This window comes from Phodopus roborovskii, unplaced genomic scaffold (assembly GCF_943737965.1).
Source record: "Phodopus roborovskii unplaced genomic scaffold, PHOROB, whole genome shotgun sequence".
In the NCBI taxonomy this organism is placed as follows: domain Eukaryota; kingdom Metazoa; phylum Chordata; class Mammalia; order Rodentia; family Cricetidae; genus Phodopus; species Phodopus roborovskii.
This window is the reverse complement of record NW_026126549.1, coordinates 692,501-719,123: the sequence shown is the minus strand read 5'-3', so window position 1 is coordinate 719,123 and position 26,623 is coordinate 692,501. Positions and strand designations below refer to the sequence as shown.

Sequence of the window (26,623 nt, the reverse complement as noted above, 5' to 3'; positions counted from 1 at the left end):
AAGAAAACGTGAGAAGCCAGGGAAGCCACACTGACATCAGCCTGTACTCAATTGTATTAAAATGTGAACGAATGTTTAGTTAGCTTAGCACGAATATATTAGCACCTGAAAATATATGTATCTGTTCATATGAGGTGTTGTTATGCAACACTTAAAAGACTTTTGAAGAGTTTCTACTGATATGGAGAATTCATCTGGCATGCTATAAAGAAGAAAAAAATAGGCTACAGTAACACTGGAAAGATGACCTCAATTCCTACAGTTGACTGGTAATGAAAATTCTTACTGTGAACAAGTTTCCCAGAGTTTTTTAAAAAAGAAGCTTATGCATACTGCTTCACTATAGAAATAAAAATGCTTAGAAAGATACATAATGAGTATGTTAATAACTCTATGAATAAATTGCAACCAAAAGACAAAAATGGTGGAAAAGGAACATGTATAATAAAAAGGATTAAAAGACCTAGGGGATATATTGAGACGGGGCTTCTCTGTGTAACAGCCCTGGTTGTCCTTGAACTCTCTGTAGACCACGCTGGCCTTGAACTTACAGAGATCCACCTGCCTCTGCCTTCAGAGAACTGAGATTAAAGACATCCACCACCACAAATGATTTTTTAAAAAAGACAGGAAAATCCCAGATGAAATTATGTAGTGTTTGGGATTTGCTTTGAAATAATCCAAGAGGATAGTACAAGGGTGGGGCCGTCAACAGCACGAGACAGCAAGCTAGGGCCGAATGACAGGACCCAAGAGCGTCAGCACATTGTCTATTTTCATATAGATAGATGCCTTTTTCTCTATATTAGTAGCTGGGTGGTAGCGGTGCACACCTTTAATCCCAGCACTTGGAAGGTAGAGGCAGGTGAATCTCTGTGAGTTTCAGGCCAGCCTGGTCTACAGAGTGAGTTCTAGGGACAGCCAAGGCCACACAATGAAACACTGTCTCAAAAGCAAAAACAAACAAACAAACAAAAATGTTAGGCATTCTTTCTAGATTATGGGGAAGTTTCTCTTTTTTTTCTTTATCTCTCGTTTATCTATCTCGCTTGAGTTGCCCAAGCATATGTGCCGGGAGCTGAACTCTGGCCTCTAGCAGAGCAGCAAGTACTCTAAACCTCGGAGCTTGAGCCGTGTCTCCAGCCCCAGGAATGTACTATTTTGTGAGAAAGGGGAAAAAATGTTATTGATTTGTTGAACCACTGTCCAATCTAAGAGACGATGGAGTGGGTAGGGGGTTAGTGTCTCTGAGGAGGAATAGGAGGACTCCCAGGTTGGCGAAGACTATAATGTGGAACTACAAAGGAGAACAAGGTGGTATCAGAGACTCTGGGAACAGCTTCAGAGCAAGGTACAGACTGGGCTACAGCCTGAGAGAGAGAAATAGCTTGTTGGCTTCAAGGCTTAGAGCGGCGCTTGTGTTGCAATCAGAAGCCAGAAGGATGAACTGAGAAGGCACCGTGTGAGTGTGGGAAGGAGAAACATGCAACCAGCAAGGAAATTTGGAATGTGACTCTTGCCCTTTTGCCTGAGCAGTGTGACCTACTGTTGCCTTAAGCTTCACCTTGGGCTACTCAAGAGTTCTAAACTGGATGTGGTTGGTCAGAAGGGCTGGCAGACAGTGGGCCAGATAGTGGGCAGAGAAGCAGTTCAGGGCTGTAACCAGGGTTACACTCAATTAGAGAAATTACCTTTCTCTATTCCCTCTCTCCAGTATGTCATCAAAATGGCAGCCAAGAGAAAACACCCTGTCATCCTGTTCATCCTGAGAGGCCTCACCACGGGGCCTTTTTGTAGGTTCTTCCTGCATCTGGAATCTTCTTCCTTGTCTTCAGTTGGTTCACTTGGGACTCGTCCTTCAGATTTCACCCACCTTGTTGCCTTCTGATGCCTTTCTGCTCTCTAACTAGGTCAGATCCCCATGGCATGCTTCCTTTACAACACAACGCACTGCCAACTCTGTGAGGTTGGAGGTCATCTCTGTCTATCCGCCATGTATGGACTACAGAAGATCCTGGCTAAGGGCTAAATGAATGAAGGAGGGAAGGAAGCTGGTGCTTCTGAATTACATACACCCTCATGCTTTTGCTGCCTTGTGGCCACTTTGGGGCAGAGTCAAAATGTCCCAACTGCAGCAAGTTAGCTACAGAAGGGGGGGAATCTCCTTAGCCTTTCCATCTCCCTAAGAGCTCTGCTAAGGACTCCAGGCCACCAAAGCCTTGCTCTCACTGATGAGAAGGGACCTGCCTCAGGGAGAAAGATGCTTCCCAGGGTACACGAGAAACAATTGTTGGGGCTTCCAAGACTAGCAACAATGGTGGCTTCTGGGCCAGGGTCTTGGCTGGCCAGGGTAAGAGGAGGAGAACTGTACAACATGCCTCCAAGCTGCTGCAATTCAAATGTCACCTTCCTGGAAACATTTCCTTCTCTCCTATTACACTCACGCTCTCCTTCAATGGACTTCAGTGGTTTGTAACTATGGGTTTTTGTTTGTTTAGTATGATTTGTTGTCCATTTTCTTTCCTCCACCAGACAGGGAATTTCAGAGTGTCTGCTTGTTCATTCTTACAGGCACTAATATTAACACAGTGCCTGACTTACAGTAGATGCTCAATAAAAACTCAATGAATGAGTCTAAGAACACCCTACAGAAGGCTGGCAAGGCCTGCAAGGAGACAAGGAAGCAGCTGGGGTCAAAGCAGGGGCAATGGCAGCCCAGCCTTTTCTGGCTGTCTTCTAGGGGCCTTCTAGGAAGTGCTTTGCATTCCTGATGCTGCAGACAAGCCTGCTCAAGCCTAGGAGCTGGAATCCATCCGCCTGCACTCAAGGCTTCTGGATTCTTGTAGCCAGGGCTTGGCCCCCTTTAGAAAAGGCAGAGTGGAAGCCCCAAAACTCACCACCTTAGCATGTGGGCAAACAAAGAAAAGGAGCAAGCCCCAAGCCGCTGCTCCCCCCGCCCCCCCCATGCCTCTCCACAGCTCCTGGCAGGCTGGCCCATCTCATGACCCTCAGACCAACTGAATGCCTTTCTGCTGGACTCCATCCTCCTTCCCACCCCCATAGGGGGTTCCTGTCTCAGCAGGAATTTATACTGGATTGAAATGAACAGCTGGGGCAGACAGGGTGGAAGGGGGAGTGGGGGAGGGCAGCTATCAAAGGCTCTAAGTATGAGGGGCGGGAGAAGGAGGCGACTGGGTGCCGGCTTGCCCACAAATGCCAAGAAATGAGGGACAGTGGCGTGTGTGTGTGTGTGTGTGTGTGTGTGTGTGTGTGTGTGTGTGTGTGTGAGAGAGAGAGAGAGAGAGAGAGAGAGAGAGAGAGAGAGAGAGAGAGAGAGAGAGGTACTGAAACTCTGAATGAAAAGCAAAATAGATACTGAATGACACAGTAAGCCTTAGAACAGAACAGGGAAGCAAAGAGAGAGAGAGGAGGGTGGAGCATGGGTAGAAGGCCACAGTGACACAGGAAATGACTGCAACAGGAGAGAAACAAAAGAAGGCAAGGAAAGGGACAGAGAGAGAGGAAAAGCAGTCTGGCACTGGGAAGAGTGGAATGTCTTCATTCCTTCCATTTTATTGAGCACCAAGCCGTGGCAGGCGCAGTACAGGGCAAGGCAACACAGGTGTCGGGGATGGAGAAAGGGGAGGCAGACAGAGACTCTGGGGAGGGTGCAGATGTAAGAAAGTGGGGGGGGATGCAGGCTGGAGAAAGGGGAGGCAGACAGAGACTCTGGGGAGGGTGCAGATGTAAGAAAGTGGGGGGGGGGATGCAGGCTGGAGAAAGGGGAGGCAGACAGGGTAAACAGGCAGGGCAGGACGTAAGGGGTCACAAGGCTGCTGGAGAAGCAGGGTGAGGGAGCCCTGCCTTGTCCTCACTACAGCAGCTTTCTTTTCTCGTGTTGTCATGAGAATGTATCATTTTATAAGCAGTTTCCTTTTCCCAAGGCTGAGTGGCGCTCTCTCTCTCTCTCTCTCTCTCTCTCTCTCTCTCTCTCTCTCTCTCTCTCTCTCTCCCTCTCTCCTTTTCCTTTCCTCCAAGATTCAGGGAAGGTTTTGACTAGGGCAGCCTACTCTTTTTTCCTGCCCCATTTCCTCTACTCAAGTTGCAGGTCAGGCTAGAGCCCCTGGCCCGGGAGGAGAATGTAAACAATGGATAAGTAAGGAAGGTCCTCCTCACCCCTACCCCACCGACTATCCCTGGATCCCACAGAGCCTTTGGGAGAAGGAAGGGGGCGAGTAGGTGAATTTTGCTTCTGAAATAGGCAGAGTAGGCACCTCTTCTTCTGCACAGCAGCCCCCAGGACACAAAAGCCTCCTTGAAATCAAGAAATGAGGGAAGAAGCCATTTGTAGAAAATGCCGAGCCCTCCCCTCATCTCCTCCCACGTCATCACTGAGAAAATGCCGCAGAGAAGAGGGTGGGCTGGAGATTCTGTCACCTACCCGCTTGTGCCGGGTCTCTGGGCTTGAGAGAAACGCCAGTCGGTGTTGGGCGGGGCTTGCTGTGGAGAAAACAGAGGGAAAATGGCTGAGTACCCAAAAGCAGTGAGAAAAACAGACCCCTGGGGGTCGGAGTGGGGGGGGGGCGGAGGCGACAAGATGGGGGAGGGTAGACACATCTGCAAAAGTTGGGGCAGGGAGAACCAACCCAGAGAATAGCAGAATATTTCATCTGGTCACAGGGAACAAGCACAGATTTCTTTGCTGAAGAAATGGATCCCTTTTTTTCTGTATTAGACTCAAAGCTTCTGAGCCAAAACTCAAGAACTGAAAGGTGTCTTCTGTGGAACTGGGAAACAGTGCAGGAGCATGTCCCTCCTCAAATGTCAGAGAGGCTTTTAGACAAAATCCCACCAGCCCTAGAAAGGAGCCATTCAGTTCCTCAGCTGGGAACAAAGCATTGGCTGTAGCAAGATGGCTGCTGCTCTGGGTAACCCTTTTTGTGCCAAGTTGTGCAATGACACATTCAGAGGGACACCTCCTCCAGGCTCTTGCTCTCAAAGACCTCTTCCCACAGCTAAAGACATTATTAATTTAGGAGTCATGCCAGCCTGGGCCTTTACAGGACATCCAAACCCCAGGATGCCTCTCACCCCCAGAATTTCATGCCACACAATGGCCTGTGACTAAGGGGATGTGAACAAGGCAGCTCTGTCCAAGGCAGAGAAAACGGCTGGGATGGAGTCCAGAGGGACCACATTCTATGGTCTCCAAGCAGAGCCAAATAAGTCTCCAGCTCCATGTGCAGGGCTCTGCCAGTCATCACTCAATTTCCAAGATCCTCAGGTCCGTCCAGGGGATGTGGTGTCCCACCACACATATCCTACAGTCAAGTCTTTTACCAGTCCCTGGGATGTGCTGGTAATTAATTCTCACCCAGGCTCCCAGGAGAAGAGAGTGTGGGCATCTCATATTACACTGGTGAGAAGGAAGACTTGCCAGTGGCTCACACTGAGATTCACAAGTGGTAGAACTGTGAGTGGAACTCAGAACCCTAAGAAGGCATCGGGTGCCATGAGAACCATTGTGAGGCTGCCATGGAGAAAGGTGCAGGCAGCAGAATGTGCTGTGATCTCCCAGGAAGTATGGCAAAACTCTATACCGGTATGAACAGAGCAGGAACAAGTTTGCTCAGTGACTGCTGCTGAGAAAGGGGAGCCCCAAAATCTTTGTTCCATATTGGAGGTCCCAGGGTGGAAAAGAGCTCCATCCTGTCTCATCCTATAAGATGCCAACCATCTCTTGTCCAGCTTCACAAAGTTCAAGTGCCAAGCTGGCACACACTGAAGTTAAACAGACCTGGGGCGGACTCTTTATCATCATTTATTCTGAATTTGAGCGACTTACTTGACCTCTGTGAAAGTAACTACTATTAGGCCAATAACTATCCAGGGATAAAGGAAGGGCAAATGAAATATCCTGGTTCTTTGTTTCTATTTTGTTTTGTTTGTTTGTTTTTTCAAGACAGGGTCTCTTTGTACAGCCCTGGCTATGTCCTGGGACTCACTCTGTAGATAAGTAAAACTCACAGAGATAGATCCTCCTGCCTCTGCCTCCTGCTAGCCACTGGCCCACTGGCTCTTGAAAGTGTGTAGTAGGGCTCTTTCAATCAACTATCAGAAGTATCTGGAGATGTTTTAAAAATATAAACCCCATACAGCAGAGGCAGGTGGAGAATGGACAGACTTTGAATAAAAGCTTCTGAATTTGTGGAGACATCCCTCCAACCCCCCCTCCCCGCCATGTCTGTTTCCCGGAGTATAAAGCTACCCTTGGCTGTGGTTGGTTTTCCATCAGGCAGAGGAGGGGAAGATTCGCTAAGAGTCTCAGGCATTCTGATGGACTGTCTTCCCCAAATCCTAACCCTAGATCTCTGAGCACATTTATGACGGAGCCAAAACCTAGTTTTCGATTCCCAGAGCAGGGGCTCTCCAGGCTCCCACTTGCAAGGAGAGGGTCCGGTCGCTGTTACCACCAGGGCCCTAGGACTGTTTATTGGCCAGTCAAGGTCCTGCCATATAATGGGTCACAGGTGCTGAGAGTGAGGAGCTGGTATAGAGCCCTAGCCCCAGCCAGACCTAGGGCTAGCAGGTTCCAGGGCCATCGTCACTTCTGATTTTGTGGAAATCAGACTCAGCTCGGGACATAAGGGTTGTCACCCTGTCCGTGGGGGCAGGACGTGATGGGAGGGTTGGGGGGGGGAAACTCCTGAATCCTGGCTTGATCCTGGGCAGGAGCCACCTGGCAACCTCACCAGGTATGCATCAACCACCAGCACCTTTCAGGGCGGCCCAGAGGGTTAGTTGGGGAGGGATAGCGGGTGGTTGTGATCAGCACCAAGGACACCAGCCAACCCTAGCCGAACACCTAGGCAGCTGTGGTAGTCTGGAACTGGAATAAGTAGAGTTGAGGTTAAGGACAAAGTCACGGGTTGTGAGAGCAGGGAGAAACAGAGGAGGAAACTTTGAGAGTGGCAGATTGCACTGGAGCTGGTGCCCAGGAGGCTGGCAGCATGGGTCTGTGTGTGGTGACCTCCACGCCAGATCTCAACATCTATCTGCCAGATCAGTGTGAATTCACCATCAGTGGTGCAGGGCGCCAGCCTTTCCTGTATGCGGAACAGGAGTTGAGCTTACTTCCCTTCGCCCATGGATGCCACCACCCTTGAATGCTCAGGACCCCATCCCTGCCTGACTAGATCACTCAAATGCACTCAAGTCCACATTCCAATGCAGCCAGCAGGACACAAACAGAAAGTGCAAGATCAAAGCCACTTAGGTGGATCCCAGCAGCTTCTTTGATGTGTCCCCCTGGGAGGGGGTCTCATGGAGCACCCACCCAGCCCTCACCTGGTTCCGCTCCCTCAGCGTACTAGAGCGAGAACGCAAGGCCTCAGGTTCCAGCGCCAGGGCTGAAGGCTGCTGAACGCTGAGGGGCCTGAGGAAAGTGAAGTCACTGCCGTCGGAAGCTGGCGAAAAGCATGTCCTGTAGCAATGGCTCTGCGAGTCTGTGGGCCGCAGGGTCACCTCCATATACTTTAGTGTGCCATCGGAGCTCACCTGCAGGTTGGGGCTGGACTGCTTATAGAACTCCCTAGAGGGTGAGTCCTGGCTGCGACAGCACTGGCCCCCACCCCGATCCCCATCTTCATGTCCCCTCAGACACTTAGCTGACATGAAAGTGAAGGTAACTAAGGATAAGAGGCTGACAGCTGCTAGAGCCACAATAAGGTAAAGGGTGAGGTCTGACCGCTCGGGAGGGTGTGTGAGGAAGTCACTGGATTTAGGCATTTCCTCTGAATCCTCATCCTCCAGGACCAGCAGTACTGTTGCTGTGGAGGACAGTGAAGGGTCTCCATTGTCCCTCACCAGGACGACCACCTGTTGGGTATTAGAGTCTTCCTCCAATAAGGCCCGGGCAGTTCGCACCTCACCAGTGTGTGCAGACACAAGGAACAGTCCAGGGGCTGTGGACTGTGGTAATAGAGAGTAAGAGAGCCATGCATTATGGCCTGCATCAGCATCCACAGCTGTCACCTTGGTGACCAAAGAACCAGGAGGAGCAGATCGAGGGAGACGTTGGGGGGCTGAGAGCTCCCTGCCAGGTCTTGGGTGCAACACAGCTGGGGCATTATCATTCTGGTCGAGGACAAACACATGGAGGGATGTGTTAGCATGCAATGGGGGAGAGCCAGAATCTCGAACCCCCACCACAATGTGTAGCATCTGTAGCAATTCATAGTCAAAGGTCCGCTGGGCAAAGACTCGTCCATCCTCAGGGTTGACATACACAAAGGAGGAGGCTGGGGCTCCCTGAATTTGACTTCCTACAATAGAGTAGGCAAGGCGGGCATTATCCCCCATGTCTGGATCTGAGGCAGCCACGGTACAGAGGAGAGAGCCTGGCGGCCGATTTTCTGGGATATAAGCAGTATAGAGCTGTTGGGTGAAATGGGGTGCGTTGTCATTAACATCTGAAATATTCAGCCTGATGGTGAGATGTGTGTGTAGAGGAGGTGACCCAGCATCACTGGCCAGCAGGTCGATGATATAATGGGGCGTGGCTTCCCGATCCAAAGGCTGGCTGGTCAGCAGTGAGTAGTGGTTTTCAGAAGGCTTGATCTGAAATGGCAGGTCTGGAGATATATCCAGGTTCACCTCACCATTTCTACCTGAGTCTCGATCCCGCACATTAAACAACCCCACTACTGTGCCCACTGGTGTGCTCTCTAGCACAGGGTTGACCAAAGATGCCAGTAGCACCTCAGGGGGATTGTCATTAGCATCCCCTACATCCACTTGAATCACACAGTGGCCCTCCATGGCCGGCTGTCCCTGGTCTCGGGCTCTTGCATGAATTTCATAAAAATTTGACTCCTCAAAATCAACTGGACCCAGCACATGGATTGCTCCACTGCTAGGATCCAAGCCAAAGAGATTCTTTACTACTTCAGATGTATGGTCTCCAAAAGAGTATTCTAGTTGGCCATTGGTGCCCTCGTCTGGGTCAGTGGCATTGAGACGGAGCAGCAGTGTACCTGGGGGTGTGTTCTCTGGGAGTCCCACGCGTACAACTGAGGACTGGAAGGTTGGAGCGTTATCATTGATGTCCAGCACAATGACAGAGATAAGGCTGGTCCCTGAGCGGGCTGGGGTTCCCCCATCCACAGCAGTGAGCACCAGCTGATGTCTTGCCTGGGTTTCACGGTCTAGCTGCTGCTCTAGCACTAGCTCTGGGAATAGCTTCCCATCTTTCAGGGTCTTCACATTCAGAGAGAAATGACTGTTGGGGCTTAGAGTATAAAAGCTCACAGTGTTGGTGCCCACATCTGGATCTTGAGCACTATCCAGTGGGAACCTGGCCCCTGGCGCAGCAGATTCTGAGATTCGCATCTCTCGCTCAGGAGTGGCAAAGCTAGGAGAGTTGTCATTGAGATCCAGGATCTCTACCTCTACTCGGATGAGCTCCAGGGGGTGTTCAGTCACCACCTGTACAGGGAGCAGGCAGCTACCGCTGGCTCCACACAGGCTCTCCCGGTCAATCTTTAGTTTCACTGCCAAAGCACCACTCGCCAAGCTCAGGGAAAAATAGCGCCCATTCTCCTCAGAGCCCAATCGCAGCCTGCGGCTCAACAGATCTGTCACCTTTAAGCCCAGATCCTGAGCAACATTCCCCACCAACGTCCCCGGCTCAGATTCCTCCACCACTGAATAACGAAGCTGCCCAGACACCCAGCCACAGCAGCACAAGGACAACATATACAGCACTTGCCATTTCCCTGCGAGCTGTGGGGATGCCATAGACCCCATGACCCAGAAGTCCCTTCCTGGAGAGTACTGTGCTGTCTGTCCTGTCTCCAAGGTAAACCAAGCGCTTGGAATGCAGGAGCTGAAGTCTCTTATGTCTCCTTCCAGCCTCTTTAAAAACTGCTCTGAGCTTTGCCTGCCTGCAGCCTTTCTTAGTCACCAACCGGCGGGGGTGGGTGGGGGAGGGGAGTTGGATGTAAGGGGAGCTAGGGAACTGGAGGAGGAGAGGCAGGCCGGAAGAGCAGATCTCCCACCTCAGCTCTAAGTTTGATTGGCCAAAAAGTCTGTCTGCTCTCAACCAATTATGAAGTCTCCTCGGTCCTGGAAACCTTGGGAACAGTAGCTGAAAAATCTGTGTCACAGAAGCCTCCTACCTCCCCTCTCATTCGTGCTGCAGGTTGATTCAGCCCCCTTGGCAGTGAAGTTTGGTGGCTCAGATGGCGCTCAATGGGGAAGATTAAAATGGTACAAAACTCCTTAGTGTTCTGTCCCAGCAACTTCCTGCATGACTTCACAAACGTCTACTGTTTTGCCTAATCAATCAAAATTTGTCCTTTTGGAGATGCAAAGCCCATGTAGTGTCCTTCGTGTCCCTCCCCCCCCTCCGCCACCAACTACTTCTAAAGCTTTGTCAGAACCTTCTAAAGTCTTGCTCTGCATCCCAGCAATGCCTGCTGATGACTAAAGGGCTTAGCTTTCCAGAGGCCCCAAACTCAGAGTGAGCAGAGCACCGTAGCTGACGGGAAAGGCAACACTTCTAGGCTGATCTAGGCTTTATAGCTTCACTGAATTCAAAACTCTCCCCAAAGATTTCCAGAAAGTCCGTCTCTGTGAATTCCCTAACTGTGAATCAGTTTTCTGATGCTGAGTGACTTCACCTACTCCTTTCCCCCGCAGGAGGTAACAGATGCACCCCACCCCCACCCTGTTCCCAGTTTACAGCGTCCAATTCACCATCCCGCGAAGGAATACAGGAGTGCCAGAGAAAGATCTCTGCTACCACTTTGATCTGCACTGCTCTCCTCCTCCCTTGGCACTTTCCTGGTGTGTGTGTGTGTGTGTGTGTGTGTGTGTGTGTGTGTGTGTGTGTGTGACTCTGCTATCTTTTCAAATAAACAGTTCCCTCCACATTGGGCTAGAGAACACTAGACAACGGGGGCAAGATTTTTAGTCTACCACCACACCAGTTGGAAATGGTAATCCAGAGTTAACATTCTTGAGCGAGTACATAACCCTCTCTTTCAGAAAGAACAAAGTCCCAAGATTAGGTGATTTCCTGGCCCAGCCCACACCTGTGCATGATGCTCCTACATTTTCATGAGCATGCTTCCACAACAGCTTGGTTACTGATAACCAGTTAATTTATTTCTTGCTCTCAAATGCGGTCACTACTCACCCCAAGTTCTAATATATGTGCATTACTCACCCCAAGTTCCAATCACCAGTCAATTCAGAAGACACTTGTAGAGCACAGCATTTACAATGTAGTTACTACTCACAAAAATGGTGACACCACTATGGGCTCTTCCAGGGAGGCCAGGACTCTCTGGCACCTGGCCCAGCCATATGTCTGGATCACAATAACCCCCAAGCATTGGCTGAGCCTGCAAAGGTCTCACCTCTAGCCCATAGAGAAGATCAGAGGGTGGACAGCTTGGGCGCACAGGCTCCCCAGCCATAGGTGCACTGGGTGACTTCACCATCATGAAGCTGTCACTCCGAGTGGGTGCGGAAGCCAGTGGTGTACAGCCATGAGAGTGGCCTCCCACATCAACAAACTTGATAGGATCTTCCGACCCTAGCTGGATTCGGAGGATCCCATTGGAAGGAGGAAGCCCCTCCCTCCTCCGGGATCTGGTGAGACAGGCACAGGTACCAGCAGGAAAGCATGTCACTCCACAGGCAGCCCCACGAAGACACTTAGAGAGCAGCGCCACAAAGGAACCAAAGGAGACAAAGCAGATTGCCACTAAGGACACAGCCAAGTAGAGGGTTAGACGGGATTCTCCTTCTCTGGGGGCTGAAGATTCTCGAAGATCGGGGACAACTGGGTGAGTGTCTTCCTCTAAAGACACCAGGAGAGTAACAGAGGTAGAGAGTGGTGGGCTGCCACTGTCCTTCACCACAATGACCAGCTTCTGAGGGGGGAGGTCAGCTGGGATGGGAACAGCTGTCCGCACTTCCCCAGCATATCTGGAGACTGCAAAGAGACTGGGATCTGGGGCCTCCAGGAGCTGATAGGAAACCCAAGCATTGTAACCCGAATCCAAGTCCACAGCTGTCACCTTTGTGACTAGGTGGCCAGCACCAACTGATGGAGGCAAGGCTTGGGGACATAAGGAACCAGGTCTGGCCCTAGGGCGCAGCACAGCTGGGGCATTGTCATTGAGGTCCAGCACAAACAGGCGCACTGTCACAGTGCTGCTAAGTGGTGGGCTGCCTCTGTCCCTGGCCTGCACCTCAAACTGCAGTGTCTGTGTTTGCTCATAGTCAAAGGATCTAGTAGCATGAACAGCTCCTGTCTGGGGGTTCAAAGAAATGAAGGAAGAAGCTGACACATCTCGATTTCTGGGCTCTAAGAGAGAGTATGAGATTAGTGCATTTAAGCCAGAGTCGGGGTCAGAGGCTGCAAGGGAGCAAAGCAGGTCCCCTGGGCGATTGTTCTCAGGAACGAACACCTCATGTGACCTCTGGAAGAATGAGGGTGGGTTATCATTCACATCTGAAATATTGAGGAAAATGGTCCTGTGGGTACTCAGAGGAGGGTTCCCAGCATCAGAAGCAGTAACCATGATGTCATAACTCGACCTAGCCTCTCGATCCAAGGGTCCAGCTGTCACGAGGGAGAACTGGTTCCTGAAGGCAGACTTGAGGGCAAATGGTAAGTGGTCAGGAATGCGGAGGCTCACATCTCCATTTGACCCAGAGTCAGGGTCCTGCACACTGATGAGCGCCACCACAGTGCCAGGTTCTGCACTCTCTGGTAGAGTTCCCAGCTCCGAGGTCACTGTGATGTGGGGGGCATTGTCATTTACATCTAAGAGATCCACCCTAAGGCTGCAATGTTGCTCCATGGCTGGAGAACCCCCATCACGAGCCCGCACATCAAATTCATAGTAATTCTCACTCTCAAAGTCTAGAGGCCCCTGAAGGGTAAGCTTTCCAGTTGTGGGGTGAAGGCTAAAGAGGTTTCTCACGCGATCAGGGGTGTGACCACTGAAAGAAAAGGTGACATTACCACTAGGTCCCAGGTCTGGGTCAGAGGCATTGAGCTGGATGAGCACCATGCCCGCTGGTGCACTCTCCAACACGCTGATCCTGTAACTGGATTGCTGGAAGGCTGGGGCGTTGTCATTCACGTCCAGCACTGACACCCGGAGCTCAGCGGTGCCAGATCTAGGGGGGTTCCCTCCATCCACAGCAGTCAGCACGAGGCGGTAGTCCGATTGCTTCTCCCGATCCAAAGGCTTCTCCAGAAGAAGCTCTGGGACCAGGCTGCCGTCGCTGCGCTTCTTGACATCCAGGGCAAAGTGTTCATTGGAGCTTAGTCTGTAGCTGCTAATGGAATTGCTCCCCACATCTGCATCCTGAGCCTTTTCCAAGGGGAAACGCTGTCCTGGCGGAGCCGCTTCCCCGATTTCCAAGTCCAACTGCTGCCGCGGAAATCGGGGGGCGTGATCATTCACATCTACGATCTCAACCTCTGCTCGGTACATTTCCAAAGGCCCTTCGGTTACAAACTCCAGGGGCACGATGCAGCTGGCACTGAGCCCACACAGTGCCTCTCTATCGATTGGATTTTTGATGAGCAGGGCTCCGCTGTCCAAATCCACGCGGAAGTGTCTTTGGTTCACCTCTCCAGCGACCTGGAGCCTGCGAGCTGATAGACTCTCTGTATCCAACAGAAAATCTTGGGCGACATTCCCTACAAAAGTCCCTTCCTGTGACTCCTCTGGGACCGGGTAGCGAATCTGCCCAGAAACGTAGCCCAGGTGGCAAAAGAGGAACAAAAGGGTAGCCCCCCACCAAATTTCTACCCAGCCTCTCACCTTGCTGGGCATTGCTGCCGTCCGCTAATGCTTTACTTGGTCCGGAGAAGCCAAAGAAGCTGACCCGCCCCTAACAGCCACCGCAACTGGAGACACCTATCTCCCTTCCCCGCGCCAGGTCTGGCGCGGCTCCGCCGGCGCAGCAAGGGTTACGCGCCGTTTTTTTTTTTGCTGGTGGCGGGGTAGATTTGTCTGCCTTTCACTACCCGATTGGCAGGCAGCAGCTCCTGGGCTCAGCCAATAGGCTGAGCAGAGAATGTCCCAATAGCAGCAGGGTTAATGCGTCGCAGCCTTGGGAGGAAACACACACACACACCCCAAAAAACAACCCCCCCAATATAATAAATACCAACGTTTCTTTCGACCTTCCTCCTGCTCAACTCGCTTTTATGTCCGAGGATCGTTACCAACGTGGAGAGGCAGAAAACATATAAGTATTCCCCCACCCAACGCAACGATTCACCCCGCCCCTTTTCGCGGGGAAAACAGCTACCTTCTGAGCCCTAGCAACCTGCAGCCCTGGAAAATGAGTGGCTATTCGAGACTGGTCACTTTGTTCAAGCCAGTGTTGTCATCAACCAATATTCTAAATGAGTAGCTTCCATCTCAGGCTGTTAAAGCAACAGCCTATAGAAGCACTGAATATTCTTAAAATTCTGCTCCTCCCCAGACTACCGCTCTTTGCAGAGAGGCTTACGCGTTAATGAAGGGAATTAAATTTATACAGCACACGTTTTTATTGTAGCAGAAGGCACAGCAGAAACCAGACCTCTTATTCAGACATTTGCTACAACAGGAAGCTACCATTCATTGTTTTCAAGGACAGTATGGAAGTGGGTGGTAGAAGCCAGAATTGGGAGCTGTTCCAAAACTGTAAGAATCACTGTCTGGGACTTCTTCAGGACTAGATCTCATTACCTGGCAGAATGCTAATGTTCACAGATTGAATAGCTTTCTTGAATGATAGGGATCAGCTACCACCAACGTTGTGCATACAAATCCTCATTATTTGACACCACAGTATTCATGATATGTTGTTAATTACCAACAGAGACCATTTCAAAAGAACAAGCCTTTTACTTAGCCCCAGGGGACCTCTTGTAGCTGGGGACTTAATCTCACCCCACCCCCACCCCTCATTCAGACCTCTTAGCAGCCTGCTTATCTTGCCACAAGCTCAGAAACAGCACATTTTTCCATCATAGGTCCCTGTGTACTCCGTACTCTGACAGTAAACACACCAGAGGAAGACAGAATCAGACAGATCTAAGTATGAGATATGTCGATGCATTCAAATCCTTGCCTAGATTACCAATAACTACCAAAAGGAGCCTTGGATAGAAGTGTTCTTATCCTCATGCCCCATCCTTCCCAGTTCCTATGATCTTCAGGACTGTGCTGAGGCCAGCAACAAACATTGAACTCTCATAGGGAGAGATCTGGCTATTCTGTGTTCTTATAAAAAAAAAAAAAAAGGAAACAAGCCCCTCAAAGCAAAAATACAAAAACAACAAAGCTGCTACACCTCCTCCCATGGGAACAATGGTGATCTGAGTGAATCAGCCTGGTCCACAAAAGAGTTGATGTCAGTCAGAAACCACTATCTTAGTGAATCATCTACCCAGTTGCCTAGGTGTGGGGGTGGGGAGTGTTCATCCTTGACTTATTCCTGACCCTTGTTTCTTATGTCCATCAACAACCCTGAAGACTTTATGCAGTTTACCAATGGTCTCCAATAATGCTATAGCTGTTTAACTGGCCTCAGACTCCAACCCTTATGTCTCTCATCCATTTCTCTTAGGGATGCCAGAATAATCCCCAGAACAAGAAAAATTATCTCCATACCACACATTGGCATCGTGTGTGTGTGTGTGTGTGTGTGTGTGTGTGTGTGTCCTCTGTTAGCCTGTGTACCATGAGACGAGTATGAGAGTTCTCAACCTTTATCATCTAGCACACGTAGTGCCAATACACCACAAATATTCATACTGTTATTTATTACCTCAACAAGTGCTGTTAAAAGATTTACAAAATAGTATTATAGTTATTTCCTTTTAAAAATGTATTTCATGTGCATTGGTGTTTTGCCTGCATGCCAGGGTGTTGAATTCCCTGCAACTGGAATTGCAGACAGTTGTAAGCTGCCATGTGGGTGCTGGGAATTGAACCTGAGTCCTCTGGAAGAGAAGCCAGTGCTCTTAGCCACTGAGCCATCTCTCCAGCCCCTTATATTTATTTATTGATGCAGGACCTGAAGTTCAGACTGGAAAAGAGACTATCTAAAGCTGAAAGAACAGTACATGTAACATTACATGGTACTCCAAGTTCACACTAAAACAAACACAGTCTTGCTTACTAGAACTGGAGCATCATAAAGCCCCAATTCTACAAATCCTTGATTTGATCTTTTATGCCAGGTATGTGATTCTCCTATTTCTAGGTTGGTTTTTTTTTTTGTTCATTTGTTTGAGGCAGGGTTTCACTATGTAGCCTTGGCTCTCTTGGAACTTTTGATGGTCCACTTGGTTGGCTCTGAACTTATCAAGATACACCTGCATCTGCCTTCCAATTGCTGGGATGCAAGCTACTATGCCTGTATCTCCTGCTATGTTTTTTTTTTTTTAGTTTAGTTTAGTTTTTAAAATATTCTATTTATTTATGAGCGTATGCATGTGCGTCTGTATGAGTTAATAAGAACCACATTCATGCAGGTGTCCAAGGGTGTCAGGGGGCTTCAGAGCCTTGGAACTGTAGCTACGGGAACCTGTTAGATGCCAGGTATATGTGCTAGGAATGGAACCAAACCAGGTCCTCTGCAAAAGCTGTAAGTACTTTATTATAATACAATTGATATACCACACAATTCACCTATTTAAAGCATACAACTCAATGACTTTTTGTATGTCTATCTACCCGAAACTGAGGAAATATTGCCACAGTTTAATTCTGAAATATATTTGTGCCACCCCAAAGACCCAGTTGCTATTGCTCAGCTCTAGTTTCAGAGAATAAGCCATAGTGCAGCATAGCTATCGTCCCAGTACTCAGGAGGTGGAGACAGGAGGATCAGGCCAGTCTGTGCTGCTTAAGACATACATACATACATACATACATACATACATACATACTTACACACACGCACATACATACATACATACAGACAGACAGAAAGACAGAAAGACAGACAGACACACACACCTAGATGCTAGTGATTTAGGAAGATTGTCTCTTTAGGTGACTGAAATACTTTTCATACAATTCTTTTAGAATTACCCTATTTTAAATTTTAAAGCTGGGAAGTGACATGATAGTACTTTTGTTTTTATTTAGGCTTGGTTCATTAAAGTTGGTCCTTGGCGCCCAGTTCTGTGAACATCAGAATGGCAGTGATCCTATGCTTCATACAATACATGATGGGCTACGAGGTTCCAGGGCAAAATTCTTCAGCTGCATGACTGCATAGTGGAATAACCTGGGCCTCTTCCACACCCAGAAGCTGCGCTTTAACTGATTTGAAATATTGTCTCTGTGTTGGAATTTTCAAAAGGCTCACGGGTGATTCTAAGGGTCACCCAAGGTTGAGAATATTGCTCTCGGGAAAAGGTGGTTGGTTCTAGCCTGACAGGAGAGCAGCTTCTTTCATGTGGCTATCACCCCTCCTCAGTCTTTTCTATGGGCCCTTTCTTTGCCAGCTTAGGCTGTCTTCATATTTGCTCATTTCCAAACTGTGTTCAAGATTTTGGACAAAGAAGTACTAGTAATAATAATAATACCTAATAACAACACTAGTAGTAATAATAATAACTAATAATGTTTAACTGCCTCAACAACCAGGCACATGAAGAATATCATCAATTGGTTCAACAAAGCCCATATTGTTTCCTCTTTGCATCTACGAGACTTCAAAAGAGAGTGAATAGCATGTGGTCCAAGACTCATTGAGATCCTCTTTTGTTTAACTGTCAAACCCAAGAACTGCCAGCAATAGCTGGGCTGTGGTGGCTTTGATCTCAGCAATCTAGAGGCAGAGGCAGGAGAATCTCTGGATTCCAGGCCAGCCTGGTATATAGAGTGAGTTCCAGGACAGCCAGCGCTGCACAGAGAAACCCGTCTTGAAAAGCACAACAGAATAAACAAGCAGCAACAAAACAAAAACAAAAGCAAAACAAACAAAAAAGCATTGCCATCAACAATGTACTTAGTTACCAGATAACAGCTGTTTGATTCTCCTACAATTGAGAGAGTGTGTAGCATGTCTCAATGGGATGTCTACATAGTCACCAGCATTCCCTCATGCATGAATGAATGAATGCTTTTCCTTTCCAGGGGAAAGAGTGTAGCTCATTTTCCTAAGGGGTCCCTACCTAGCAAGACACAGTGCTGAAGAAAGATTAGGAACACTAGAGGTCTTTCCACTTGATGTTTTTATGGACCATCTAGACTTATTTTCAAAATGAATTTTATTTTTTTGCAGTTGAAATGATTAGCTTTGGGTATTATAGCTAATTTTGTTTTGTTTTGTTTTCAAGACAGGGTTTTTCTGTATTGTTTTGGAGCCTGTCCTGGAACTCGCTCTGTAGACCGGGTTGGTCATTATTAATGTTATAAGATATTTTGTAACATGTTCATTATTTCCAGTAATGTGCTTGAAACAAATTTAAAGGATATCTAGAGCTTTATAGGTTATTTGAGAGTGATGTACAAGTTTGTGCAGGCTAATGATTATATTAAAAAAAAAACACATTAGTTTTAGAGGCAGCAAATCTCTGAGTTTGAGGTCAGCTTGGTCTACACAGTGAGGTCCAGGCCAGTCCAAACACCAATAATCACCATCTCCCAACACATGTTTTAATATAGAAGATGTAGCAAGCACTTAAAAGTTGGACAGAAAAGGAAGTTTTTCTGATGACACTGGCTAGGTGTCCAGAAGCCCATTTCAAAAGCAAACCGAGCTAAGCTCTGGGTGCTGAGATCAAGTGCTAACCTTAGCATGCCTGGTTAGGTGTGTTGGGAAGAGTGCTGAGGGTGTGAACTGAGTCGACGAATGAGTCAAACAAGTACCCTCATCTTGACACAGGACCACAAAGCACACTTTAGCGAGCCACTTCCCCTTAAAAGCATTGCTTGATCTAGGTAGGCTAGGTCAAAGTCTGGAAGCATGCTCCGAAAAACCATTACTATCGTTCAAAACATCAGCAACAACAAAGCAGATCCTTGCCTCCCTGAATGTGGTGAAGGAATCAAGGAGATGACTTGCTAACTCTTACCTGTCCAGGGGGGGCGCTCTCTGCACCCAACACCTGTCTATAAAACACCGGATCGCAGCTTCGCAGCGTGTTCTGGCGACTGGCCAGTGGGCTGGCGGCACCAGGTTTCTTCAGCAGCGGGTCGCTGCGGCGCGAGTCCGTGGTGAGGTATACCTGGTGGTACAGGTGCGGCGGCATCAGGCCTCCTCGCACGGCGTCTGCGTGCAAGGAGGGCCCTGGTGTTCGGTACAGGGAGCTCACTGGGGCTCGGTACAGGTCCCTAGACCGCTTCCACTTGTAAACTTTGAAAATGATCACTCCCAACACTGTGACTGCGAACCCCACGGAGACCAAGATTAGAGAAAGAAGTAGGTAAAAGGTGAGGTTTTTATTCTGTTCTCGGGGAGCAGAGCCGGAGGGGAACTCTGCCCGGGCTTCTGGAGTCTCCTCAGTTACTGACACAGTCAGGGTGGCAGTGGTGGAGAGCAATGGTTCTCCATTGTCTGAGATCAAGACTGTGAGAATCTGCCTGGGTGAATCTGTGTCCTGGACTGGGCGAGCAGTGCTGATCTGCCCCGTGTGAAGCCCCACAGCAAAAAGGCTCTGGTTGGGGGCTCCCAAGAGGCTGTAGGAGAGCCAGGCATTGTGCCCTGCATCAGCATCCCAGCCTACCACCCGGGAGACCACGTGGCCCGCAGCTGTACCTCGAGGCAGCATCTCCACCGAACTCTGGCCAGGGCGGGGATACAGGACCTGGGGGGCGTTATCATTGCGGTCAGTAACAAATACATTCACGCTAATGTTGGTGGCCAAGACTGGGGTACCCCCGTCGTTTATGTGAGCCATTAGTTGGAACTCTCGCTGACCCTCATAGTCCAGGGGCACTAAGGTTGTCAAGACTCCATTGTCACGATTTATTGTGAAATAGCGACCCACGAGCCCAGTTTCTGCTCCTGGCTCCAAGAGAAAGAAGGAGAGGCGGGCATTGTGCGGGGCATCTGGGTCCCAGACACTTAGGTTTAATATAGGAACTCCAGGGGGGTTATTTTCCTCAACATACACATCGTATGAAGATTGGGAAGACTGAGGAGGATTGTCATTGATATCGGACACTTGTACCCGAACCGTTGTAAGAGCCGAGAGAGAGGGAGTTCCCGAGTCTCGAGCTGTGATGCTGAGGTTGTATTCTGGCCTTGTCTCGCGATCCAGGGCTGCACTGGTTTTTAAAGTGAAGTAATTCTTGAGGGAAGAAGTCAGGCTGAAGGGGAGACCCGGTGGAACTTCACAGGTCACCTGGCCGTTCTCGCCAGCATCCAGATCAGTCACACTGAGCAAAGCGATGACAGTTCCCAGAGGGGCATCCTCAGGGACTGGGCTGTATACAGAGGTGACTGTGATCTCCGGGGCATTGTCATTCACATCCACAACCTCTACCAGTACTTTGCAATGGGCTCCTTCAGGATTGGCACCCTTGTCTTTGGCCTGGATATAAATCTCGTAGAGTTTGGTGTCTTCGAAGTCCAGGCGACCCTTGATTGTCAGCACCCCGGTTACAAGGTCTAAGGCGAATAGCTCCCGCACCCCAGCACGGTTGTGGCTACCGAAGGAGTAAACGATTTCTCCATTGAGGCCTTCATCCAGATCAGTTGCAAGGACCTGGGCGACGCGCGTGCCGGGGGGTGCATCCTCCCGGACGCGCGCCCGATACAAAGACTGATTGAAAGCGGGCGCATTGTCATTCGCGTCCAGCACTATGATACGAATGGGAAGGCTGGCGGAGCGAGGTGGGGTTCCTCCGTCCACCGCTGTCAGCACCAACTGGACATTTGGCTCCCGTTCCCAATCTAGGGCGCGCTCCAGGACCAGCTCCGCGTATTTCGTGCCGTCCTCTCGAGTCTGCACACGGAGCGCAAAGTATTCGTTGTGGCTCAGCTCATAGGTTTGTAAAGAGTTGCTTCCCACATCGGGATCGTGCGCGCTCTCGAGCGGAAAGCGCGTCCCCGGCGCCATGGCCTCGCTAATCTCCAATTTCATTTCCCCGGTGGGGAAAGAGGGATTGTTGTCGTTGATGTCCTGCACCACCACTTCCGCGCTGAACAGCTCCAGCGGGTTCTCCACCACCAACTCCAGAGTTACAGTGCAGGAGGGCATCGTCCCACACAGCTCCTCTCGGTCCAGACGATCGTTGACGAACATTTCTCCAGTCTCCCAGTTCACCTCAAAGAACCTACGGCTAGCTCCGGACACCACCCGGAGCCTGCGGGCCGACAGGCTGCCGAGATCCAAACCAAGATCCGTGACCACGTTACCGACCGGGAACCCCTTCTCTCTTTCCTCCAGGATCTCATAGTGAATGATGGTGGAAGCCTTGGTTAGGGCAGCTAGCAGAAGCAAAACTCCCACCGTTCTCCCGGGGCTTACCAGTCCGCTGCTCCGGGCCTCTGCGACCATCTCACTCAAAAGCAGCTCCTCTGGGCGGGGTCCAGGTGGTCCCGGAGGTTTCGCAGAGAAACTTTCAGCGGGTTAGCGCTTGGGCGCTGGGCGCCGAGTCCGACATGGCTTTCTGGGCGCCGCTGATTTGTTCGCCTGCTGTTCAGTCTCTGTCTCATCCCGGGGCGCCGAAAGGGGACGGGCCCGGGCCAGATCTCCAGCGTCTTCATTGGCCGACAGCGGCACACAGAGTCCCAGCCAATAACTGCACGAAGAATGCGCTAGCGCCGGGTTCTTTGAGCAGGACACGCGCTCGCGCCAGGAACTTCACTTTTCCTCTGGCTGCCTTCCAGAGTTTCCTGTCCAGCGCTCTGCCAGCGCCAGGGGAGCAAACCCAATCTTCCAGCGGATCTGCCCACCTCCCAGTCCAACCAGGCCTGTTAAACACTTTAATCATTGTCTTTGATCACAAGAAAGGGGAGCCATCCAAACAGAAAACGACAGAGCGTTGACTGGAAAGACGCCAGCAAATTGGGTCTGTTGGAGGGCGGAGAAGCAGCCTGACACGGCTTGAAAGGAGGAATGAGTATTTCTGGGGAAATTAATAATATTACTTTTATGGGCCGTGGGATGTTCGTTGCTTAGAGGTAGATTCTGCCTTTAATTGTGGGTGGGCTTTCTCTCCACCGAACGGCCCCTCCCCATAAACCCACAGTTTTATCTTTCTCCAAAGGAGAAAGGAGGCTAGAATTCGTACCTCCTCAGTGGAGCAAATCAATAGGACTACTATCTGTTGTTTTAATTCTGTCCTCAAATCTTAAAATAAGATTAAGATTTTATTTCCTTTAAATTGGATGTCATCATTGTTTTCAAGGATCCTTTTTTAAAGGGGGGGAGCAATGTAAAATTTCCTGTTTTTTTCCCAACCGTGTAATCTCACTTGGTTAGAACAAGATCTCTAACGCTCTCTGTTATGTGATAAACATTTTTCTAAGGTTCTGAGTTCACATTGTGTTGCTAATAAATCTCAGAAAGAGAAGGAGGGCAGGCATTATGGTATCCAGGACCTCTCATAAAGTGATTAAAACGATGGGTAGAAACACTCAATAGATTCATCAGAAAAATACAAAGCTTTAGTCACAGCATGAACAGTTCTACATTTAGGAATTGTAGTCACCAAACAAAAAGTTAGCAATGGTTAGAACAAGGAATACAAGTTAGCTATGAAATGAGGCAGGGCTTGACAAGAAACTGACCTAAAGGTTTCTAGAATCCTACCCTAGCAGAGGAAAGTGCTTGATACAAAGTAAGCCTCCATTAATGGTGGGGAGCAACCCAGGAGGTGCTAGACTCTGAAGCTTTGGAGCCTCGGACTCTTTCAAGTGAATACCTTGTCCTTTCTGAAGTGTAACTAAGTCTTGGTGGCAGACAGCAAGGTAGCTAGAAAAGTTAGAAATAGCAAGTACACATAGGATTTTTTGGTTAAATGAAAAGCCATGTCCTTAGCACTAACCCCACCCTCCACTCCACAGTTTTAAAGTCAGGTGGCTCATGCTTGTAATCCTGAGGCAGCATGATTGCCATGAGTTCCAGGCCAGCTTGAGGTATACAGTGAGGCCCTGCCCCCTCCCAATTAAAACAAAACCAACTTTAAATACTTAAGATGACAATTGGCTAGACCACCAAGAATTGTGATAGGCGTTAGGAGATGGATACTAGAGAATTTAGAATCTGGACTACAGTCCAGCTACTTGCTATTCAAAGTGCGAGAACTAATGTCACAGGCAGGCACTGGGAGCTTGTCAGAAGTGAAGAATTCACACATTACCAAAATACCTGGCTAGTTTGATGATAGCTAAAGTTGGTGAATTAATTTTCTTTTGGTCTGTTCACTATCACATGAATCATAAGTTGGATCCTGAAAGCTTTTGAGTGGGAGAGTATTGGGGGTTGAACCCAAGGTCTTATGAATGTAAGACAAAGCAAGTGTTTATAGCTGAGTTACACATTCCAGAACCCATAAAACCAGTTTTTAAATGCACACCGTTCTTACAGTTAGTTCTAGGACCTCTTCACAAAGCAACAGACTTCTCTGCTATTCCTCTCTACAGTAGGTAGGATAAACTTCTCCAAATTCAATTAGATCATATATTTCTCACAGCTACTCCTTGACAACAGTGTTTCTTTTGAAATACAATACCAGGCCCTTTGTATAGAATCCATATTCTCATGCCTTCTCTCTCTCTCTCTCTCTCTCTCTCTCTCTCTCTCTCTCTCTCTCTCTGTGTGTGTGTGTGTGTGTGTGTGTGTGTGTGTGTGTGTGTTGTTAGGAATCAAGGCCAGGGCCTTTCAGAAGGCAAGCACAGAAATAGTTTAGGAACCTGAGATTCTAGTTGGTTTGGGATATGTGCACAATAATAATGTGCTTGGGAGCACACACCTTCACACACTATTTACAAACACCTCTCTCTGAACTAGGTACCTAGCAACCTGTACAATATATTTGCCTCCAAGCACAGGCCCTCTACTCGCATTGAGCTGCCTGCATGCCCCATTTTGAACAATGGAGTAAATTTTTCCTCTTCTTAAATACCATCACCTTAGATAGATTCTCTTCAATTGTACTCCACTTATGTCGGTGTTCATGAATGGAAAGGCTAGGGGTGTGTGTGCAATAAGGCAAAACTGTGTTCCTAAATGAGCTTTTAGGGATACTCCCCTATTTAATATCTTATCCCTATGCATAACCAGGCAGGCACACGATTAAAATCAGATGCTTTATAGGAAAGGACATTCACAATGCAAATAGTTATGACCTAATCTATCAATCAAAATAGAGAACCATCCAAACAGCACCACTTAGTAACCAGCTCCTTCTATTAGGCTCCCCATTCAAAGAAGCCCCAGGCGGTAACCTGATGCCCTGAGTACCTCCACTGTGGTAGCCTGCTGTCAGCTTTGATAATACATTGTTTTCTAATCTGTACTATTCCTTTGCTTTTGAATAAAGTTTCCTTGCTACTTTGCAGTCTCTGTGAGTTTTTATTTCATTCTTGACTAAGAAGCTAAACCCCTGGAAGCCCCCAGTCCAGCCCCAGCCCTGGTGACAACATCTTCACACTAGCTGAGCAAGTGCTCTATTTCTGAGCCCACAATACCAGGGCCTAAATACTTTTTTTAAAAAATGTTTATTTTTATTTTATGTGCATGAACATTTTTGCCTGCATGTATGTAAGTACACTGTATGTGTGCCCAGTGCCCTTAGAGACCAGAAGGCATTGGATCCTCGGAATTAGAATTGCAGGTGGGTATGAATTGCCATGTAGGTGCTAGGAACAGAAGCCGGGTAGTAAGAACAGCAAGTGCTCTTAACCTCTGAGCCATCTCTAGAGTCCCCTCAGATGCTTTTAAATGCTCATGTTAATTTCATAGTGACTAACAAGCACACACCTATACACAGCCTCATTTGTGTGCAGTCATTTTCTCTAGGGAGCCCCCCTCCCCTTCCTCCATGCCCATCCCAGTTCTGGAGACCAACCCATCATCATCATTTTCTAGTCTCTATCTTTTATCATATAGCAAAAATAATGTTAACACAGCAAGTGCAGGTATTATACTGTTTACAGTAAACAACGAAAACTCAGTGTCAAAAGGACTGGGCTTCCAATTCTAGATATTACCTTCATAGTTACTTAAACAAGACAATTCTAGTTATTTTTACTTTTAGTTATGTTTCATTCTCTCTCCTCTCTCTTCCCTCTCCCTCCCTTTCTCCCCCCCTCTCCCCCACCCCCAGAAAAAGGGCTTCTCTGTGTAACCACCCTGGTTGTCCTGGAATTCACTCTGTAGACCAGGCTGTCCTGGAACTCACGCTGGGGATTGACTATGGGGCATTGAACATGCTAGACAAGCACACTCTACCACTGAGCTACAAAGCCACAATGCTTTTATTTTTAACTTCCCTTTTCTTTATCTTTAAACCAGAAATAATAATAGTGCCTGCTGGATAACCACAGGGACCTGAATCAACTTGAAATCTTTTCATTAACCTTACATGGTTACTTACATGGTATTTTAGCATTCACAGACAGCTCAAGGATTTTAGTAAATTCATACATCCATTCAACCAATATCCTGTTTTAAAATACTACCCTCACCCCCCAAATTTCCTCTCGTGGTTGCAGTCAGTCTTTTCTCTTACTCTTAACTTCCAGGAACCACATATCCACTTTCTGTCTCTGTGGTTTCTGCTTTTTTTTTTTTTTTTTTTTTTTTCAAGAAAAAAGGGATTAAACCCAGGGGCATGTTAGGCTAGTGCTGTTACTGAACCACACTTTAGCTCCACAGTTTTGTTGTTATAGGATTTTTATTAAAAAGGAATAACAGACAACCCTGCAGTACAGTGACCTCCATAAAAAGAGCCCTGGGAAATCGAGCTTCAATGAGGACAGATAAATAAAAGTGGAACATCCTGGCCATTGGTGACGTCACAAAGAAATGAGGAGAGGCGGGTGGGAGGAGTGGGGGGATGGGGAGGTGTCAGCAGCTTTATGAAAGGCGGCTGTTTAGTGCCACACTAAAGATGAAAGCTTGACACGGGAAAAAGGGGAGCCACCAGGGACAAAAACAGCAAGAAAAATGAAGGTAAAGAAGGTGAAGAGAAGGGAGGTGAAGATTATAAATAAGTGGGTTCCAGCATAGTTTCTGATTTGTTTATTGTATAGATGAATTTAGCAATCCTTCCCCCTTTTCCAGATAAAGCACAATATTTTTATTTACTTAAGAAATCATTATTGTTATTATTATTGTTTTCTTTTTTGAAATAGGGTTTCTCTGTGTAGTCCTGGCTGTCCTGGAACCCTCTCTGTAGACCAGGCTGGCCTGGAACTCAGAGATTCTCCTATCTCTGCCTCCCTAGTGCTAGGATTAAAGGTGTGTGCCACCACCAACCAGCCAACACAACCTTTTAAAGAAAAGAATCTTAAGTTTGAAGCTGTGTCATACTTGTTTCCAAGCTGTAATCCTTCCACTCCCTCTTGAGACAGGACATCACTATGCAGCCCTCACTGGCCTGTAACTCACTATATAGACTAG

At 48.4% G+C, this 26,623-nt stretch overlaps 1 protein-coding gene across 6 annotated transcripts in view; it reads right to left on the bottom strand.

Annotated features, from left to right (window-relative positions):
* Positions 1 to 26,623, bottom strand: part of LOC127234245 (protocadherin gamma-C4) — an 87,090-nt gene that overhangs the window by 12,395 nt on the left and 48,072 nt on the right. For 3 of the 6 annotated variants that reach the window (XM_051201114.1, XM_051201116.1, XM_051201115.1), the window contains exon 2: positions 4,442 to 4,500. In XM_051201114.1, the coding sequence (XP_051057071.1) occupies positions 4,442 to 4,500 (59 nt within the window). Of the gene's footprint in view, positions 1 to 4,441; positions 4,501 to 7,347; positions 10,216 to 11,423; positions 14,158 to 19,120; positions 21,785 to 26,623 lie in introns of those variants that run through there. The other 3 variants (XM_051201113.1, XM_051201112.1, XM_051201111.1) reach the window with 3 other exon arrangements.